Source organism: Gymnoscopelus microlampas (assembly GCF_963454915.1).
Source record: "Gymnoscopelus microlampas genome assembly, chromosome: 23".
Lineage (NCBI taxonomy): Eukaryota > Metazoa > Chordata > Actinopteri > Myctophiformes > Myctophidae > Gymnoscopelus > Gymnoscopelus microlampas.
Window position 1 is genome coordinate 12,505,451 of NC_139960.1, and position 22,104 is coordinate 12,527,554.

General features: G+C 39.0%; 1 protein-coding gene across 2 annotated transcripts in view; it reads left to right on the forward strand.

Annotated features, from left to right (window-relative positions):
• LOC311039695 (tetraspanin-8-like) overlaps positions 1-19,458 on the forward strand; it is a 19,741-nt gene extending 283 nt beyond the window's left edge. The window contains exons 2-10 of one of the 2 annotated variants that reach the window (XR_014600188.1): positions 2,337-2,402; positions 8,532-8,648; positions 10,225-10,299; positions 10,459-10,554; positions 10,811-10,903; positions 11,453-11,524; positions 13,242-13,325; positions 16,866-17,239; positions 17,512-19,458. Coding sequence is in view for 1 of the 2 variants with exons in the window: in XM_084049649.1 (XP_083905775.1) it covers positions 2,337-2,402; positions 8,532-8,648; positions 10,225-10,299; positions 10,459-10,554; positions 10,811-10,903; positions 11,453-11,524; positions 13,242-13,325; positions 16,866-16,997 (735 nt within the window). In the remaining variant the exon portion in view is untranslated. Of the gene's footprint in view, positions 1-2,336; positions 2,403-8,531; positions 8,649-10,224; positions 10,300-10,458; positions 10,555-10,810; positions 10,904-11,452; positions 11,525-13,241; positions 13,326-16,865 lie in introns of both variants that reach the window. The other variant, XM_084049649.1, reaches the window with a different exon arrangement.
• Positions 19,459-22,104: the final 2,646 nt, after the last annotated feature.

Here is a 22,104-nt window from a genome sequence, read left to right on the forward strand (position 1 = left end):
CTGCAAAACTGATCAAAACCTTAAATAACAAGGTTACAATGTAACAAACAGATCAGGTCGGACACATGTCGTTTGTTTTCGTTGCGATCACAGGCTGTCTTTCATTCTGGAATCAGATTTCATCCAGACTGTCTCTGCGTGGTGTGGGAGCCTCCAGGCGATACACCAACATTGGTGACCTATCGGATTATGTGACTCAATCACGATGGTCTTTCATAATCATTAGTGATTAGTCATATCAGTCTAGATATCAGTGGTGGGATAAGTACTCACATATTTTACTTAAGTAAAAGTATCAATACTGCTATATAGAAATAGCCTAAGCCTACTCTGTTACAAAAGTCCGGTCCTATTCAAAATTGACTTGAGTAAAAGTAGCCTACAAAAGTTTTGGAAATAGCAGATTTACAAGTCAAATAGCCGAAGAATAGGGCTGGACTGGTTAATGCATGTTTTGTAATAATAATACAAATCAAAAAGTAACTAGCAATTAAAGCTTTCAAATAATGATAATGGAGTAAAAGTGAAAGTACAGAAATTTCGAAATACTCCAGTAAAGTAAAAAAAAATACCCCAAAATGTTACTCTAGTACTGTACAGTACTTGAGTACATGTACTTATACTTTACACCACTGCTCTCAGGTTGTGCGCAGCAGTTAAGACGGGAAGTCACGGAATTGAATAGGTTACCAATTCCAGTGTTACACCGGTCACTGTACAGACTGGAGGGGGTGGGGCCGCGTGGGCGTGGGCTCCATTATGTTACATTATGTTACAAGAGAAACATTGTAACGAGGAACGTTTACACATAAACACCATCAGAACAGTACCCACATTGTTTACTTAAATAAAAGCAATATACCACAATATAAACATGGCCTATACTCTGTCACAAGTAAAAGGCATGTGTTCAAAATGTTTCCATTTTTTGAAAATAGCAGATCTCAAGCTCACAACGGTAGCGATGCAATGTTGTGAGCTTGTAGATCGGCTCTTCAAACAACCTGGCTAGGTATGAAATAGGGCTAAAGTGGTACTGGTTAATGATGTATATTTTATTATGTAATAATGTATATCTGCAATGTAACTAGTAACTAAAAATGTCAAATAATTGTAGTGGAGTAAAAGTACAATATTTGCCTCAGTCTGAGATGTAGTGGAGTAGAAGTAAAAGTACTGAAAAGTGGGAATACTCCAGTAAAGTACTTGAAAATGATACAGTAGCCTACTTGAGTAAATCAATGTACTTTCCACCACTGAAAACAGACATAGTCAGTATGTGGATCTTGTTCAGTTCGGATTAAAACAACTTGAACCAAAACGAATGAATTAAGGAGTTAAACTTTAGACTTTAAACAACAACATGTTTGTTTTTTTCGACACTGCAGTCTCCGCCCGCCGCACCTGTTCCAGTCACAGGTTTCGATAGGGCACCGTTGTCCGAGTAACGCTGGTGACGCTCCTCTAGACTCTAGTCATACTGTAACATGGGCGGTGACCGGGTGGTTTTAATTATAGCCTAATATTAGTAGATGACTAGGCTAGCAGTGGTGGAAAAAAGTACTCAAAAACCATCAGTGTCCATTTATCATTTGTTACTGTGAGGGAGTTCCAGGGGGTCCCCAGCTAAATTGTTAGTAGTTAGAAACCAAAAGGACAATTATGGGTCTTTAACTCTGTCGACTGAACCAATGTAACCAAATGGACCCGTGGTTACATTCAGTGGTGTAAAGTAACTATGTACATTTACTCAAGTACTGTACTTAAGTACACTTTTGAGGAATCTTTACTTTACTGGAGCGTTTCCAATTTTCAGTACTTTTACTTCTACTCCACTACATCTCAGAGGCAAATGTTATACTTTTACTCCACTACAATTATTTGAATACTTTAGGTAGTAGTCACTTTGTAGATTTTGATTATTATTACAAAACATTACACACTTCAGTGCTATGCATACTTAGGCTATTTGAAAATAGCCGATCTACAAGCCCACAGCGCATCGCAAAGTGACGCGTTGTGAGCTTGTAGATCTGCTATGTTCAATACATTCAGAAACTTGTGAAATGGGGCATTCTGCAAAATGAGTACTTTTGCGTTCAGTACTTAAGCATATTTTAAAGTGAATACTTTTGTATACTTTTACTCAAGTACATTTTGAATACCGGACTTTTATTTCTAACAGGGTATTTCTACATTGTGGTATTGGTACTTTTACTTGAGTACAAAACGTGAGTACTTCTTCCACCACTGGTTACCTGTGTACACTCTCAGATCACGCATCAGATAAATGGATGAAACTAAATAGTTTGTTGTTGTTGTGATTGTTGTTGCAGGCCATCAGTGCTTTGCTGCTGGCAGTCACTCTGTTTAGTCATGGATACCTGCACGGAGCTGAGGAGGTAATACCATCTCTGTCTGGATCTCTCTCTCTCTCTCTCTCTCTCTCTCTCTCTCTCTCTCTCTCTCTCTCTCTCTCTCTCTCTCTCTCTCTCTCTCTCTCTCTCTCTCTCTCTCTCTCTCTCTCTCTCTCTCTCTCTCTCTCTCTCTCTCTCTCTCTCTCTCTCTCTCTCTCTCTCTCTCTCTCTCTCTCTCTCTCTCTCTCTCTCTCTCTCTCTCTCTCTCTCTCTCTCTCTCTCTCTCTCTCTCTCTCTCTCTCTCTCTCTCTCTCTCTCTCTCTCTCTCTCTCTCATCTAAACTGAACTGCTTTTAATCCATTGAAAGTGTTCGCTTAAAAAAAATATATATTCTAAGATTTGCACTCATTTTCAAGTTTTTTAAAAAAAATAGCAGATCTACAAGCTCATAGCACGGCACTCGGTGCCGCGCTTTGAGCTTGTATATCTGCTATTTTTGAATAGCCAAAAAAGATCTAAAAAATCTAAGAGATCTAAAAAAAATTGTTCCAACGTCATCAAGCTTGTGGTCGTTGCAGACGGGTTTCTAGCGTATTTTCTTCCATAGCAGATCATATTGTGAGGAATGTCAGGGTAGAGAGAATGGAATGATTCGGCTATGAACCCAACCGAAATCTGCCGATAAGAGCTAGATTGACATTTTTTTGGCTTCGACCCCTGCAACAGCCAGACAGTGTGTCCAACAACCTCTGCATGTCCCTAGTTGTCAGGAAGGTTCCTGGAGCAAGACACCGAATCCCCCACCTGATCACTTTGTGGGAAGTCACCCTGCCCGGATGACAGTGTTCAGTGTGAGAGTGACAAGCCAAGGTGTTGGGTTTCTCACATTAAAGACAGTAATTTCCACCAAATGCAAAACTTGAAACCATATAGACAAAAGCATAAAGATGTGTCAAAAGTTTAACCCATTAAGACCGGGAACGCATACTGTCAATTTTAGATTTTTAGCTATAATCATTATTTTATACTTTTGAGTATTCATGGCTATTCAAATAGCAGATCTATTGCAAAACTTTGAATATATACCTTTTAAAGTGAACATTTGTAACTCAAATCTTTGCTTCTGGGGGATTCTACAAATGTCTTCTTAGGGCGCGCTCCCACCACACCTTTATTTTACCTCTGGGGCGGAATCTACCAATGCTTTGTCAATGTAAATGCGTGGATTCACGCAAGAGCGGATCTTTCCGCCTGTCGCGCAGACCGTGCGTTTATCCGCTCTACACGACTTGTCCATTTGAAGCATAAAACTGCTGGAGGCAGGAGCTGCTTTTCCCCCTCTGTCCAATCGGGTGAGTCGAAGGCGGACCGTCCTAAGACTCAGGAAGCACCATGGTGCTCAAGGCAGAAGGCGGTGCGGGCTACGGGGAGGGTCCTGAAAGTGAGTGACAGGCGTGTCACTGCGTTTTTTTAGAATCCGCTGGCTGCAAAAAACTGTGGCCGCGCACAACCTGCGTTTAACAGCGGCCAACCATGTTTTGGTGGGAGCGCGCCCTAAATCAGTTTTTGAAAACAATGGTGCTATAATCAGTGGTTCTCAAACTTTTTCATGTCAAGGACCACCCAAAATGATGCAGATCCCCATCTCAAAATATGTTGTTCCGGGGACCCCCATGCAGAAGCGAAGATTTGAGTTAAAACTGTATATATATATATGTTCAAAGATTTGCACACATTTTCACGTTTGTTCTTTTTTTCAAAAATAGCAGATATACAAGCTCATACAGTAGCTAGTATATCTGCTTAATTTTAATAGCCAAAAAATCTAAAGTGACACTGATGCGTTCCCGGATTGAATGGGTTAAAAACACAATGCAAAACTCTTGACAGACAATAGACAGAGAAGAACACATGCTGCATATGTAAAAACTGACAACGTGTCGCAGGACAAAATCACCAAGGAAGTGGTGACTATTCTGACTAATGAAAAGGATTGATAGGTTTCTATTAACACATTGTATGATACACACACAGGTTTGAATTGTCATATACAATGCATTGTGCTTTGTCAGATAATGTTTTATGGCAAAGCATACTGCCCCAAAGCAGTGGTTCTCAACCTTTTTCATGTCAAGGACCCCCAAATTGACACTTATTAGCCCGCGGACCCCCATTTGAAAAGATATGCCAAGGACACCCTTAAGAGAAGATCTTTAAGGCTCTAGCAGTGATTTTCAACCATTTTAATTTCAAGGACCCTCAGTTTGACATGCATTAGGGCTACGGACCCCCATTTAATGGCATTTATATCTCTGGGACCCCAACTTATATTGTAAAATCAATGTTAATTTAACTCTGAGAGTGTACAAATTGAACCAAATGGACCCGTTAGTGTCACATGTGACCACAGTTCCCTGCTTAAATAAAATCTAATCAGATACACACTCTGGAACACACAGTTATAAGATCTTTCATTCACTGTATCTTCTTGGAATGGGAACGACGAGACGCATGAAATAGATTCTAAGTTTGCTGAATGAAATCTGGCCGTAGAGCCAGATTGGAACATCTGGCTTTAAACCCCCGCTAGCTAACCGCCAACTTCAACATGTTCCCTGCGGAAGGTTCCCGGAGCAAGACCCCGAATCCCCCCCAACTAGTCACTTGTGGGAAGTTCGCCCTGGGTGACAGTGTCAGCTGAGAGAGTGCAGGTGTTGGTTAATTCTCACATTTAACCCATTTAGACCGGGAAAGAATCTGTATTTATTTTTTTTATTTTTTTGGCTATTCAAAAAATAGCAGATCTACAAGCTCATAGCGTGGTGCCTCGCTGATTGTAGATCTGCAATATATATATATATATATATATATATATATATATATATATATATATATATATATATATATATATATATATTTTTTTTTTTTTTTTTTTTTTTTAAAGCAAACATTTTAACTCAAATCTTTACTTCTGGGGATACTACAAATGTCTTCTAAATCCTAAAATTTTATTTTGAAAAAAACGTATGTTGCTAGTACATAATCAGTGGTTCTCAAACCTTTTCATGTCAAGGACCACCCAAAATGATATGCATTTGGCCGCAGACCCCCATCTCAAAATATGTTGTTCCAGGGACCCCCCAGAAGCAAAGATTTGAGTTACAAATGTTCGCTTTAAAAAAATATATATATATATATTCAAATATTTGCACACATTTTCACGATTCTTCAAAAATAGCCAAAGTATAAAATAATGGTTTAAGTGGTTACACAGATGCGTTCCCGGTTTTAATATGTTAAATGCATGTCTTTTCCCCAAATGTGAAACTTGAAACCATAGACTAAAGCAAAAGATGTGTCAAAAGTTTAAAACTCCATTCAGTACTCTGGACAGATATAAAGAAGAATCATGAGCTGAACAGTGAACACGTGCTAATATGTATAGACATTAACCCATTAAGACCGGGAACGCATGCTGTGTCATTTTTAGATCTCTTTGGCGGTACCGCGCTATGAGCTTGTATATCTGCTATTTTTGAAAAAACTTGAAAAATGTGTGCAAATCTTTGAATATACTGTAAGAACATTTTTAGCTCAAATCTTTGCCTCTGGGGGTCCCTGGAAGAACATATTTTGAGAAGGGTGTCCGCAGCCAAATACATATCATTTTGGGTGGTCCTTGATTATACCACTGATTATAGCAACATAAAACAAAACCTGTTAGGATTTAGACATTTGTCGAGGCAGAGGTTTGAGTTAAAAATGTTCGCTTTAAAAAAAATCGATTCGCACACATTTTCACGATTTTTGAATAGACAAAGTATAATACGATAATGGTTAAAATGACAGATGCTTTCCCGTTCTTAATGGGTTAAACTGACAATGTATTGCACACAAAAATCACCAAGGATGTGGTGACTATAACCACAATTGACTATTTGACCTTGGGCTGCAAAAAAAGACAGAGGAAACAGAACTCATGCACACAGTCCAGTTCCTTTTCAGAATTGCAGGTCAAAACGACCTCGGCCGAGCCAAAACGTCCAGCCAACAGCTAGATAGCAAAGCATTTGTCAAAACAAACTTTCACTTGCAAAGGCTTCCCTCGGCTATGTGTGTCATTACATGGGTCACTCAAGACAACTTGTCAAACAAAATGGTACATAAAGGGGAAACGGTTAACTGAACCCCTCATAGTCCCAATGGGATGTTTCTGCCCTCTGAACCCGACCCCGCCTGTCACACAACTTGATTTATTTACCTACAAAGGGGGGTACACAGTCCACATGGCATTGCTTTCTCTTTTATTGAGCGAGACCAGTTGAGATGGAGGAAAGGTTTACTGGTTTCGTTTTAATTTTCTGAAAGGTCTTAGTTTTTGTTAAAGGACGACTTCACCCATTTCCAACCTATCTTCATATAATTGGTCCTCACTAATGCTCATGATAAAATGGTAAAAAAAAACAATCTACTGGGTCTGTGTCTCATAAGAGGGCTGCCTACCAGTGACATCATCGTTAAGCAGTTTTGGATTTTTTTTATTAACACGAGAACAATTACTTCCATTACAGCATGCTAACTTTCCAGAAATAGAAAGCCTGCCGTTCTATTAGCTTGGATGCCCCATTGATGATGTCACTGGTAGGCGGGTTTATGAACTTTCCACAGCCCTCCCCTGAGACACAGACCCAGTTGACAAAAATGGTACCATGTTATAATGATTATTAGTGACGACCAGTAATATGAAGATAGGTTGAAAATGGGTGAAGTCGTCCTTTAAGTTTTTATTAGTTTTAGTTTTAGGGTCAGGCTTAATTGTAATTTTGGGAATTTGTCATGATCGAGATTTTAAAACGTCTTTTATTCAAAATTGCGTAATACTGTTAAAACTTTCGGTAAAGCCTCTTTCGTATTTTTATTTCTGTTAACTAAACTGTATCTTATAAACTGTAGCCTATACCTAGTTTTCATTATTTCTTTAACCCATTAAGACCGGGAACGCATCTGTGTCATTTTAAGATTTCTTTGGCTATAAAAAAAATATCAGATATACAAGCTGATAGCGCTATGAGCTTGTGGATCTGCTATTTTTGAAAAATCGTGATTAAAAAAAAAGAAAATCTTTGACTATATGTATTTTGACAACGCAACTCAAATCTTTGCTTCTTGGGGGTCCCTGGAACAAAATATTTTGAGAACCGCGGCCAAATACATGTCATTTTGGGGGTCCTTGACGTTTGAGAACCACTGATATAGAAACATACGTTTTTTTTTTTTTTTTTTTTAACCGTTAGGATTTAGAAGACATTTGTAGAATATATATTCAAAGATTTGCACAATTTTCATGATTTAAAAAACAAAATAGCAGATCTACAAGCTCATAGCACGGCACTCGGTGCCGCGCTATGAGCTTGTAGATCTGCTATTTTTTAATAGCCCAAAGAAATCTAAAAAAGACACAGATGCGTTCCCGGTCTTAATGGGTTCATTTTAGTTAACTATCATGGATGAAGGCATGTGAGTCGGCTCTCTTTCAGGATTCGAGCCCAGTAATCATTACATTTTGTCGCTGTCAGGTGGAAACCTTCTATGTCCAAAACTGGGACTTTTCAGGAAATGGAACAAAAATATACAGAAATGGTGGAAATAGCAGTGAAACTCAACGTGAGCTTACAGATAGGCTATTTTCACTACCTTCTGCTTGACACTATGACAGGGGTCTTCAACGTTTTCAGGCCAAGGACCCCCTAGCTGCGAGAGAGATGAAGCAGGGACCCCCTACTCTATCGTGTATAAAATTGTGTTTCAGATTAAAGTTTTTTTTTTTACTTAGTCTGCTCTTTTTTCCCTCTACACCTATATAGCCTCTTTGCCAAAAATAGCCGATCTACAACGCCTCGCGCTGATCGCATCTTGTAGATCGGCTATTTTCGGCTAATGTTCCCCTCAGAAAAGGAATTCTAGGGTTCAAGTTGTTAATGTAAAAAAACTAAATCCTATCACACAAAGATTTGGCGGACCCCCTACAGTAGCCCTGAGGACCCCCTAGGGGTCCCGGACCCCCTATTGAAGACCCCTGCACTATGATGAAGCGGGGCATTGAGTGACGAAAAAAAAACATAAAAAAGTTTAAATCTGCCTAACAGAGTCGATTTTTCCGTCTCTCTCCTCCAGATGGACGAGCTGATCACAGGAATAACCATCCTTTACGCCCTGGACATTGTCACCCTGCTGTTGGCCATCATCGGTCTGTTTGGAATCTGTAAAGAGAAGAAATGGGCTCTCGTATTAGTAAGTCTCACAAACATAACCTTTCTCTCATTTGGCAACACAAACACTTTCTATCCTTTGCCAACACAAACCCCATGACTCAGTGTGCTTCTGTTGGCCTCAGACTGGAATTTGTTGATTGATGGAAACGGAAAAGGCCAGTCACGCCAATCCATATGAATTTATAACATGAATGTGATGTGTTTTGGCCAGTGGTGGAAAATAACTAAGTACATTTACTTAAGTACTGTACTTAAGTATACTTTTTAGGTGTTTGTACTTTACTTGAGTATTTCCAATACTTTTACTTCTACTCCACTACATCTCGGGTCCAAATATTGTACTTTTATTCCACTACATTTATTACTATAGTTACTTGTAGATTTTGATTATTATTACAAAACATACATTAACCACTTCAGCCCTATATACATTTCGGCGATTTGAAATTAGCCGATCTACAAGCTTGTAGATCTGCTATTTTCAAATTATTTTTTATATATTTGAAAACTTGAAATGGTACATTCTGCAAATTAGTACTTTTACTTTTGTAAAAGTACATTTTGATGCCAATACTTTCACTCAAGTACATTTAGACTTTTTAACCCAGGCTTTTACCTGTAACAGAGTATTTCTAAATTGCAGTATTGATACTTTTACTTAAGTTAATACAATAACTGCCAGAGTTTATTCATAATGTACTCACCCCTGTGCCAGCGATTTGCGTTTTATAACCCTTTTCAACCGGTCACATCATTTTTGCTCGTTTGTTGATCGTTTGTCTGGCTGTGTTTATAGACACACACGACAGATAGAGAAGCACTCAAAGAGTTAAGTTTTCTCTCTACGTCTCCATTCTCTCGCCCCCCCCCCCCCCCCCCCTCCCAAACAGGCTGCAAACGTCATATCCGGGTCGCTGACGATGTATTTCCGCCCCACTTCCGTAGGGCGGAAATAGCTTAGCTTTGATCGGGTTTCAGATCGTTGGTATACACAACGACGATAACTGTTCGTCATCCAGACTAAAGAAAATAGAAGCGGAGCTCTCTGTTCGTTTTTTATACCGTGTGAAAAAACATGTTTTGCCCTATTTTGGCCTAAAAATCAAATTTTTCAAGCTAAAACCGGAAACCGGAAACGTAAATCGCTGATTTTTCTTCCGGGTGAGGCGGAGGTCAGTGGAAAACGAAACTGATCTCGGAATGAATAGAAAACAGCGCGATCGTCTATTAAAACACAATTAAACAATAGCTCGCATTAATGCGATCTTGGCGGACAAGTGCGCTATTTAATAGAACGCATTTATGCGCGATTGGCAGGAAATTCTACTTTTTCCACCACTGGTTTTGGCATGCAAGAGAGGGCTGGCTTTGAGCCCAGTTCCTGCTCTTCTCATTGCTGTGATCCATAACCTTCATGTTCTTCACAGGATTTTAACCCATAGCTATAACAGAGAGCTCCTTCGGGAAGGCAGTTAAGAAGTTTAGGTTAAGAAGTTTAGAGAAGTTAGAAATAACTTCAATGAAAGTGTTAAAATGTGTGTGTGCGCTCGTGTGTACATGTGTGACTTCACTTTGTGTGTGTGTGTATGTTTTAGTTCACAGTCGGAATGGCCTTGACCAGTTTCATCTTGTTCGTGGAGCTCATGAGAGCACTGCCGGCTCGACACGAGGTAATCACACGGTTACTTTTTAAATGAAAGAAAATCCATACGAATCAATAATCAAGTGTGTGAAAAAAAGGAAAGAAAAAAAACTCAAAGGAAAAGCCACTCACTCAAACTCAATGCTTCATTGATTTGGTGAATATAAGTGTTTTTTTTTGTCCACAGGTCGGTGAGGAGATCAGGCGGGAGCATCAGGCCATGATGCCGCTCAGCGAAGCCAGCGACTCTAACAAAGCTTTGGTCTCCGGCATGCAGTACAATGTAGGTTGTCATCTGCTTGTTCTTCCTTTGTGACTGAGTATGCGTCAGCTGTACAGATGTATACAGTATGTCCCTGTATGTCACGGTGTGTGCGTGTGTGTGTGTGTGTGTGTGTGTGTGTGTGTGTGTGTGTGTGTGTGTGTGTGTGTGTGTGTGTGTGTGTGTGTGTGTGTGTGTGTGTGTGTGTGTGTGCGGTGTGTACTGTATACATATATGTATCTCCTAATACTCGGCTCTGTGCCCTCGTGTCTCTCAGTTTGAATGCTGTGGCCTGGAGACGGGCTACGAGGACTGGGGGGACGTTGTCCCTGAGACCTGCCTCTGCCACGAGGACGACCTGAGCAACTGTGTGAGTAGCAGAAACCGACCCACAAGTGCTCCCTGTCATTTATTGTCTTGCCTCCTAGTGGACCGGAGGTCCGGGGGGATTGTTGATTCTACTGGCTCTGTGTTTAACTCAACCCAGAACCCAGAATTTAAGTTGACGATTAATTGTCACTCAAATAATTGCGATTAACGATTTAATTCTGTGTTTGGCCATTGAACATCGGAACATATGAATAACATTTATATTTCTGTTTGGGTTTGACATATTTGATAATTTTATAAAAATGTTTCTATCAATTACACACCCCATGGAGACTTGAATTCATGGATATTTTTTTGTTTTTGTCGCATTCCTAAGCCAATCATTTGATGACCGGCAGCGGCTCCGGTAGGAGACACAAAGTGTCAACTTTGAGTCTCCTACCAGAGACATTAGCATCTTTCTGCTGGTCATCAAATTATTGGCTTAGAAATGCGACAAAAACAAAAAAATATCCATGAATTCAAGTCTCCATGGGGTGACTAATCAATTGAAAAAAATGTCTTTCTTTCTTTCCCATGCTTGTTGCAGGTGGCAGTCCCTAGGAACAGCAGTTTTTCTGAGGAGAGCACAGACGAGGAGCCCATCATGATTTACAAGGAGGTAGGTGACACACACACACACACACACACACACCTTTTTGCGTTTTTTGGGTGGATTTTGATAGTTTTTTTTTCTAATTTTGGCAACTTTATTTCAGTTTTAGGGTTAGGGTTAGGGTTTGGTTAGGGTTACGTTATTTAATTCTTATTTTTGCCTGATTTTACCGATTTATTGTCAAAACATTTAAAATTAATAAAAATATATAAGCAAACATTTGTAACTCAAATCTTTGGTTCTGGGGGATTCTACAAATGTATTTTTAAATCTCTTAACTGTTTAAAAAAAAACTTATGTTTCTATAATATCAGTGGTTCTTAAAACCTTTTTCATGTCAAGGACCACCCAAAATTACACGTATTTGGCAGCGGACCCCATCTCAAAATAAAAAATAATACTATATTCAAAGATTTGCACATATTTTCACAATTACATTTTTTTGGCAGAACTACAAGCACATAGCACGGTACTCTGTGCCGCACTTTGTGTTTGTAGATCTGCTATTTTTGAATAGCCCAAATAAATCTTAAAATGACACAGATGCATCCCCGGTCTTAATGGGTTAAAGTTGCAGTATATGCTTAGTGGCTTAGTGTTAGTCTTTAGTTTAGGCTGGAGTTTTAAGGGCTAGTTAGATCAACTGGAACTGATTCCAATCCACAGTCCAAAAGTCTGGATGGGAAAGAGAGGAATGTGAAGTTAAAGAAAAAAACGCTCTTGAAGTACCAATGCCTGCACCAATGTCCGTCTCAACTTTTGTCACATATGACGTAAATATTATGTAATCTTGACCCTGATCTTGTTTGTGAAATTGACCTTTTTGACCCTTTTTGGGGCGGCCTAACAGATCATATCTCTGGTGCATGAAAATCCATTCCGTCTGCTCTGGAGTCATATCGCTAACACACAGACTGGACTGATTACAATAAATTGCTGTTTCCTCTAATTTGCTATGACTGCAACAACATGACATAACATTAGATGTAACAAATATTCCTGTGTGTGTGTTTGTGTGTGTGCATGCGTGCATGCGTGTGTGCGGGTGTATGTGGGTGTGGGTGTACAAGGGCGCCGATACTGTGTGTGTCTCGGGGCTAAAGCACCCAGGTGAAATGAGGAGCACCCACTGGGTGCTGATAAAAAAATAATAATAATAAAAAAAAATAACATGTATATTTATTTATTTTCAAAATCAGATCGCCTGGTTCAGATCGCCACTGAATAAACCGAATTTACCGAAATAAAGTTACAAAACCCCCCCAAAAAAGTAAATTATCCATCCAAAACCCGCAACATTTTTCGCGCACGCGCAAGTGTGCCAGGTTGCGCACCCAGTACTAGAGCTTATAAATATCGGCGCCCCTGTGTGTGTATGTGGGTTTGTCATTTGATCACTTATAGTTGTACAGGAAATAAACACTTGTTAAGTGGTAGATGTCAGTGAAACGTCAACCCTGTCAGAATATTATGCCATTTGGGGATGTCTTCCTGCAAATCCACTCCATACTCAACAGTGTTTTTGTAGGATATCCCCACCTCTTTGTCTCTCTTTTCTTAGGCTAAAAACAGCATCCTAAAAAGTAAAAAAAAAACAAATAGCTGGTCTACAAGCTCACAGCTTCTGGATCAGGTATTTTCAGCATGCGACACTGTCAAACAAAAGTAGAAGTACTGTATACGTCAGGCTTTAGTGCAATTTTTTTTGTCTCTTCTTTTTCAGCCATGCCTTCCCATCGTGATCGCCCACGTGATTCTGGCCATTAATATTGTTATAGCAATATCAATGGGACTCATGCTGCTCTGGGTATGCAATTTATGTCTGTCTGTCTGTCTGTCTGTCTGTCTGTCTGTCTGTCTACATGTCTCTCTCTCTTTTTATATTATGTCTTGACCCATTAAGACCTGAGGCGATTCTTAAAAAAAAAAAAAAGTTTTTGGGAAAAAATAAATAAAAAAATGTTTCAATACTTTTCAAAAATAGCAGATCTACAAGCTCATAGCGCGGCACTCGGTGCCGCACTATGAGCTTGTAGATCTATTATTTTTGAATAGCCAAAGAAATCTAAAGTGACACAGATGCGTTCCAGGTCTTACTGGGTTAATCTACCGTCCGTCCGTCCGTCTGTAGTGCAGTCATATGTAGAAAGAATTGTTGGTGCTGGTGTCTTTTTAGAATATCATAATTTTAGTCTCTCTTTCTCTCTCCTGTTTCTCCACACTGGGAAGGTTTTTCAGTACGTGTTGTAACATCAGTATTTCACAAGTCCATGTAACATACCGTTTAAATGACTTTCTCCATCTATCATCTATTGAGTCCCTCTCTCTCTCTCTTTCACTCTCTTGCGCGTGCGCACACACACACACACACACACACACACACACACACACACACACACACACACACACACACACACACACACAGATAGTCCCACAGAAGCCTATGTTGAGAATAACAAACATTATAAAGATATATTGTTTGTACTTACTTAAGATTATGTATGTCAACTTGGGTTGCTCAAACAACATTACAAAAGTTGAGAAGAGAACAGAACAACTAAATAGCATATAAAAAGCTTGAATGAACATTAGAAGAATGTAAAACATAAAAAAAATAAACTATTTCATGGTGTCCTCTTTGGTACATAAAGTCTAGTGGAAAGGATTTGTGCCTTGCAGAAGATAAATGCGACACCGAAAAAGGATCTTCAGGGAGTGCTGTGCCAAAAACATTAAAAGCAAACAATGATAGCAAATCCAACGCATAATCCAGTGAATTGGCTGATACATAACTTTGCACTGTAAGTTAAAAAATAATGATTTTATACTTCAGTGATATTTGGGAAAATGTCAGAGTGAAATTGGTTAAAGGGAGATTAAAATAAATAAATAAATACAACCCAAGAAACAGATTAAAAGAAAGCAAACAAGAAAATGACATTGTACACTTCTGGGCCATCATCAGAACCCATGAAGAGTAATGTGTGAGTCAACATTACGTTGTTGTATATACAATAGGCCTACTCTTATGTCTACAGTATCACTTCTGTTTTATTTGTGTCATATGCTGACATTTTGAGCATTATTTCGGCCGGTGATACATTTTGTTCGGCCCTTTGGGGGATGTATAAGGCTCTTCTGTTGGCAGCTGAATGGACAGCCTTCATCCAGATGTGAAAGGGTCGGGAAGTGTCAAGTGGCCAATCAATGACAACAATGGGAGTGTGTGTTCGCCAGGAGGAAGGCCAATGATGACATAACACTTTGCACCACGCAGCAGAAAAAAATGACGTTGTTTGGCAAAGCCCGTCGAGTTGGCACCTCTCGGTTTTGTCGCGAGCTTAGGTTGTGCACACGCTCATGTTGTCGTCGTTCTCAAACCGTTTTTGGCCTAATTTCGGAATCCAAGCACTCCCTTTACCCGAAAACAACATTTTGCTTAAAAAACTGCAAGAGAAACCTATACTTAGCGTATGATGCTATGAATCTAATTATTATTATTATTATTATTTTAATTTCTAGGCATTATTTTAATTACTAGGCAGGTCACCGGCCTACTCGGGAAGGCTGCAAGTTGGGATACAAATGCAAATATAGCCTGGTTCCAAACCATAGACCCCGCCCACTCTCCGAGTGGACTGCCCCTCTTGGTCTGGTGTTGAAATGTGAGTCTATGGATATATTCGGTACAAAAAGTACCGTCCAATGAGAGTCGGAGGTGGGGGTGGGTCTAGCGACAAGCCAATCAGCAAATATCTGCTAAAACTAGCTGTGCGATGATGTCAGATGTAGGCGGATCCGTGGATCTCTTGTGATTGGTTTAGGGAAATTTGAATCCCCTCCCCCTTGTAATCGCCGACACTGCAGCCAATTTCAGACTGAAGCTCCACGCAGCTTCAGGCTGATATAATCAGGCTAATGCAAGTAGGGAATGCCAGCGTGATCTAACACGAGAGTGACGACACTAGCGTTGACCCCTATTGTAAGAAGAATGGATGAGGAAGTTCCTTTGTTTGGAACTATAGCCCATAGCGGCCCGCTTTGCGGTGAGATCAAAGCGTGACGTTACTCTCTCTATCTGTGGGTCTGGGGAATGCATGCCCTGGCATGTTATGCAATAATACCCGTTATTATATGCCCGTTGTCAGAATACCCGTTATAACCGTCTGTCTGTCTGTCTGTCTGTCTGTCTGTCCCCTTTGTAGTAATTTTACACCTATGATCCTGTAAACCTGGCTCAGAAAATCTGTTTATTTCAGCATGTTTTATTGGTGACGTGACTAGGTTATGTAACGACAACAATGTATGGCAGCACTGTGAAGAACAATGGATGGGCTCTACCGTGTACTCAGTGGTGGAAAGTAACTAAGTACATTTACTAGTACTGTACTTAAGTATAGGATTTTTTTTGCTTTACTTGAGTATTTCCAATTTTCATATTTTACTCCACTACAATTGTTTTAAAACTTTAGTTACTAGTTACTTTGCACATTTTTATTATTATTACAAAACATACATTAACCACTTCAGCCCCATATACATTTCGGCCTTTTGAAAATAGCCGATCTACATGCTCACAATGCGTTGGGATGCGACGCATCCCAGCGCATTTTCAAAAGATTTATAGACATTTGAGAACTTGAAATGGGACATTCTGCATAATGACTGCTTTCACTTTTGGTACTTTAAGTTTTGATGCCAATACTTACTCAAATACATTTTGAATTCTGTACTTTTACTTGTAACAGAGTTCTTCTACATTGCAGTATTGATACTTTTACTTAAAGGTAGGGTAAGTGATATTTTTTGGTTAAAACAAAAAGTATTTTGTTAAAAGGTTAAAATACTATATTCTGATAGTAATCATTGCTATAAAGTGTTTTTTCAGTAACAGATGTCTCCCTGTCTCTCCAGCTCTTTAATAAACAGAAAATACATTTATCGGTAGGTGTCAAAATCTCAGCCAATCAGGAGAAAGTACCCATTTTTAAGCTTCATTTGTATAGTGTTCCAATTCCGATTTTGTCTGCTCATTTCTTAGTGTCATCACTTCCAATTTCACTTGTTTAATCTGTATCCTGATTGAGTTCTCTATCCTGATTGGATAAAATTGGAAATGAAACTGAAACGAAAATGCATTTTCTGTTTAATATAGAGGTGGAGAGACAAAGAGACTCCTAATACTGAACAAACACTCTATAGCAATGAGTACTATCAGAATATAGAGCTATTTAACACTTATTTTAACCAAAGCAAATCACTTACCCTACCTTTAAGTAAAAAATGTGAGTATACTTTTTCCACCACTCTACATACTGTATGTACTGTCTCTCTCCCTTCCCTCTAGGTGGTGTCCACAGGGCTGGCCGTCGCCATCCTCTGCCAGATGAGGAGAAAGCTAGACGTCCCTACAGTGGTCTACAGCATCGAGGCCAAGGCGGGAAATTACACCACACTCGCATCGTCTGCAGACGCCTGAGCATTTGCGTGCATGTGTATGATCGTGTGTGTGCGTGTGTGTGTGATTTTAGTTAGAAGAAGGCTAGGGTAAGTGTGGTGTCACAGTCGGAGAAAAGCAACAATACTTTTCATTTGTATACAGAGTAGCTTCTCAAAACTTCTATGAATTTCAAAGTCATAATTAACCAAACTTTAAGTAATTAGTTCTTTTTCACTTTAGAAAAATGCCTATGGTGATGAACAGAATAATAACTAGAAAATGTGCTCCTCGGAGCACAGGTCTCCGCCAGTACTGTTCCTGATTAATCCTGTCTTACCTCACTTCAAAAGATATAAATGATCTTTTGAAGTAACACACCTATTTATAGGTCTCTATTTTGCGTCTCGCTAGCCAATCAAAGCACACCCTTTCAACATATTGTCACGTGTCACGTGAAGCTTGACCAATGTTAGCTTGGTGGACACACGGAAGGACGAGAACGAAAACATAGTCTCCTGGCGGAGACAATAATATACAGAACAGCAGTGGGCAGAAAGAGAATAAGATTTGCTTGTGTACGGAATAGCTTTTCCAAATGTCCACCAATTGTCCGAGGGTGAAAAGGGAGTATTCGCTGGGTGAGCAACTCCATACAAGTGGATGGGCGGGGATTTTCGTTACCTCTCTATTATTTTCTATATCTCTATGGTTTAAAGTGGTTAGCGCACCATCAACCAGTCACACGTGGAAGTCAGCTGTTTGTAGCTTTGTGGTTATGGATGAAAAACCTGCTTGCGTTTGGTCCTCCGGGGCACAGGACTGGACAGTGGTGGATCTATCGTAATGATAAACAAAGAGAGGAAGAAGCAGGAGGGCAGAACGAGGACATGGGAGGAAAACGATATACACAGAGCCTCACACTTAATGTTGAAGGTCTGGCATTTTTGAAACCTAATATACTCCCCAGAGGACAATTTGTTTGATGTATTATTGTACAGGTCAGTGGTTCCCAAGCTGTGGGGCCGGAGCACGCAGGTGTGCCGCGAGGGTATTGCAAGTGGGCCTCCAAGAATGCTTGTGATGCTATATTAAGATATTTTTGCTATTTTGCTGCCCTCTGGAGCCCCCTCCAAGGACCTCACTTTGAGAACCTGACCAGCAGATATGAGACCATAGTGGGATCCAAGCTGTGAAATCAAGTCTTCTTCATTAAGCTGTCAGGTTTTAATATACCCCTCACTGACACATATTCATATAAAGACTTAATAAATATAATAAATAATAGCACTGTGATTGAAATGTTAAAATGCAGGAATAAAGACTTGTCGGAGGGAGGGAAGTCAATAATTGTGACTGTGGAGTTAGACTTCTCTTTCTAATAAGCTGTTTTTGAAGATATATATTTTTAAGAAAAAGCACTGATGGAGACATGACTGTAAAAAGAGGTTTACATACATTCACACAAATGTCAGAATGTTACATTTACGTTTTCTTTAGCTCCCGACTAAAAGCCATTGTGAAAACATTATTTAGCCAAATCCTGTGACAAATGTACCTAGTGTTGCCTTTACAGTGACAACAGTACTCACTAATTACCAGTGGTGGGAAAAGTACTCAACATTTTTACTTAAGTAAAAGTATCAATACTGCAATGTAGAAATACTGTTAAAAGTAAAAGTCCGAAATTCAAAATATACTTGAGTGAAAGTACAAAAGTATTGACATCAAAATGAAGTACCAAAAGTAAGAGTACTCATTATGCAGAATGTCCCATTTCAAGTTTTCATATCGGCTATTTTCAAAAGGCCGAAATGTATATAGGGTTGAAGTGGTTAATGTATGTTTTGTAATAATAATCAAAATCTACAAAGTAACTAGTAACTAAAGTTTTCAAATACTTGTAGTGGAGTAAAAGTACTATATTTGCCTCTGAGATGTAGTGGAGTAGAAGTAAAAGTATTGGAAAATTGTACTTAAGTACAGTACTTGAGTACATGTACTTAGTTACTTTAGCGAAATCCTGTGACAAATGTACCTACAGTGTTGCCTTTACACTGACAACAGTACTCATGTAATTACCAAAAACCATGACATTATCTGATACTGCTTTTTACACCATTACCATAATTGAATGTACATATTGTAATTATGTATACATGGGATGCAAATCTCAGAAATATTAAAATGTTTCTAATTAATAATAACCAAATACTTCCAGAGAGATAAAAATGTTGTGACCAAGTTCCATGGCCAATTGATTTGAATGTGTAGATACTACAAACAAGCTGAAGCTTTGATCAGATGTATTTTTTATGTTCGTTGCAGGTGAAATACCAAGGGGAAAGAAATCTTACAGCATCTGTGTATGTGACTTCCAAATATTGTTGTCTTGTTTTGTTTTAATTTGTTTAGTCTTGTTTTTCGGTTTGGATTTGTGAACATACTTTGTAATTCACCCACACTCTGATGGGTGTGTAATAAAAGGAGTGATGTCTTGTTATTGTTTTTTTAGTGATATTCTATTATATAAATATATTCTTCCTAATTTCTTTTGGAGACTTGATAGTTACATTATTTTGATGTTACTTTATTTTACAACTTCTAAATCTAATTTTAAAGCACAGCACATAACCCTGCCTCTTCTAAGCAATTTAAAAGGGGCATGAATAGGCTGATTTTGCGGTTTGTTTTCCACTACAGCTATAACGGTTCGAGTCAAGCCAGAAAGTAGGACCCACATGCAGGAGAGACAGAGGCTTAACAGGTCGGTTTAGAGGGTTTATTAAAGGAGTAGTTCACCCAAAAAATGACTTATTTTCTATCAATTGCACACCCCATGAAGCCTTGAATTCATGCATTTGTTTTATTCCTAATTTGATTCCCGTCTCCTACCGACTAATGTATCCGGTAGGAGACACAAAGTAGATTCTTTGTGTCTCCTACCGGAAATACACACGGACGGTCGTCAAATTGTTGGCTCAGGAAGGCAACAAAAACAAAAATAAATCCATGAATTCAAGGCTTCATGGGGCGTGCAATTGATATAAAACAAGTCACTTTTTTGGGTGAACTCCTCCATTAACTCAAAGGGAGGACTACAAACTATAAGACAAAACTCAAGACATGCCACACGCAACAGTAGACAATGAATGAACTAACAAAGGTGAAGGGCAAACACAGGGCTTAAATAGACAGGGAAATAACAGGACACAGGTGAACTCAACAGACAATCAACACAGGGATAGGCTGGGGGACTAAGAGTACACAGGAGGAGAACATGACTAATCAAAGGGTGGGTGAGACAAGACAAGATAGGCAACAGCTACAATGAGAACAGGAAACAAAGGAACAATACTACAAAACAAGGTACAGGAGTGTAAAGCAAAACCCAACAAGGAAACAAGGACTGCAACATTACTCAGAATAAAAGGGACGCAACTGAAACGTCAAACACTAACTTTAACTAGGAAACAACAAATACAAAAAAAACACAACAGCGAGACAGAACATGTCACAGATCGTGACAACAGCAGGGTAAAAACATGGCAGGCTGCATCATTACTGTATAGTACATAGAGATTTAAGCAACAGCCGCAGCTAATCAAATCATTAATGTGTGTGTTAGGTTTCAGGTCAATACTGTCTATCTATTTGGTGCAGCTGTGTTACTTATACTAGTCTGCCATTTTTAAATCTGATGTAGTTTTTAACCTGAACTTGAAAACGAACTACAAAATCAGCCTGGGGTCTCATTTCCCTTTAAGGCCCCCCAAATAGAGACATTTGGGCACGCCACCAAGATCTTTTCCCAGGGACCTCCATATGGCAATATTAGTGCCTTACCGTAGATGCAGAGGAAACAGTGATGAGAGTAACAAACAAACTATTATTAAGATAATCGTTCTTGTGTGGAACAACTTATAATCAATTTACTGTAAAATATATCATGGAGCCTGTCAGACACCCCCCCCCCCCCCGGGGTTCCTCTGACCCTGCTTTAACAAACTCACGCAAGCTGAATTCACTGTTCTTGATGTTTAAACGAACAACATGGTCCTCCGTGATGACTTCACTCTTGCTGTTCTATCCTCAGGCATATTAGGAAGGGACTGTCATCTTCAATAAAACCCTCAGCCTAAGGCAAACAGCATGGCAGGAAGTTAAACATTTATAAGCAGAACGTCTAAATGAGCTTTCCTAAAATATATTTGACAGCCCAGGTGTCATTTTGTTAGGGCTACTAGGAAATTGCACAAGGCAACAAATGGTGGTCGTCAGTAACGAAGTACATTTACTTCTACTGTAATTAAGTAATTATTTTGAGTGACTTTAGTTATATTTGAGTGAATTTTTTTGAACATTCCTGGAAAATCTTTGTATTTTTATGGAAAATGTCAAAAAAGCACTCCAGTAGCCTACTTTAACTCAAGTACAAATTTAACAGAGCAACTTTCACTACTTTGTCCATCACCGGTAACCAAGAAGGAACAGAGAATGAGGGAGCTGAGAAGGTTTTTCTTTTACTGTATATTTTATTCACTTGTTCAAAAAACAAGTATTCATTCCATGAATTCAAAAATAAATAATCGAAAGATACTGAGATTATGCAACGCACAAAACAAGAGTTAATGATTTTGTACAAAGTATGTCTTCCTAATTCATTATCAAAGTGCAGATGTGGGTGCAAAATCATTTCCGTCAGGCTGAATTCATTTGGATAAAACTTTCACCATGCACAGCAAAATCATCACTGTTTAATGTATCCATTTGTAACTCAAGAGAGTGCACAAATGTAACCAAACGGTCACACATGGGTCTATTTGGTTACATTTGTACAGTGGTGTAAAGTAACTAAGTACATTTACTCAACTACTGTACTTCAAGTACAATTTTGAAGTACTTTTACTTTACCGGAGTATTTCCAATTGTCTATACTTTTACTTCTACTCCACTACATCTCAGAGGCAAATATTGTACTTTTACTCCACTACAATTATTTGAAAACTTTAGTTACTAGTTACTTTGATATAAATATATAACATTATAAAACATACATAACCACTTTAGCCCTATTTTATACCTAGGCGATTTGAAAATAGCCGATCTACAAGCTCACAACTCGTTGCATCGCGACGCGTCGTGAGCT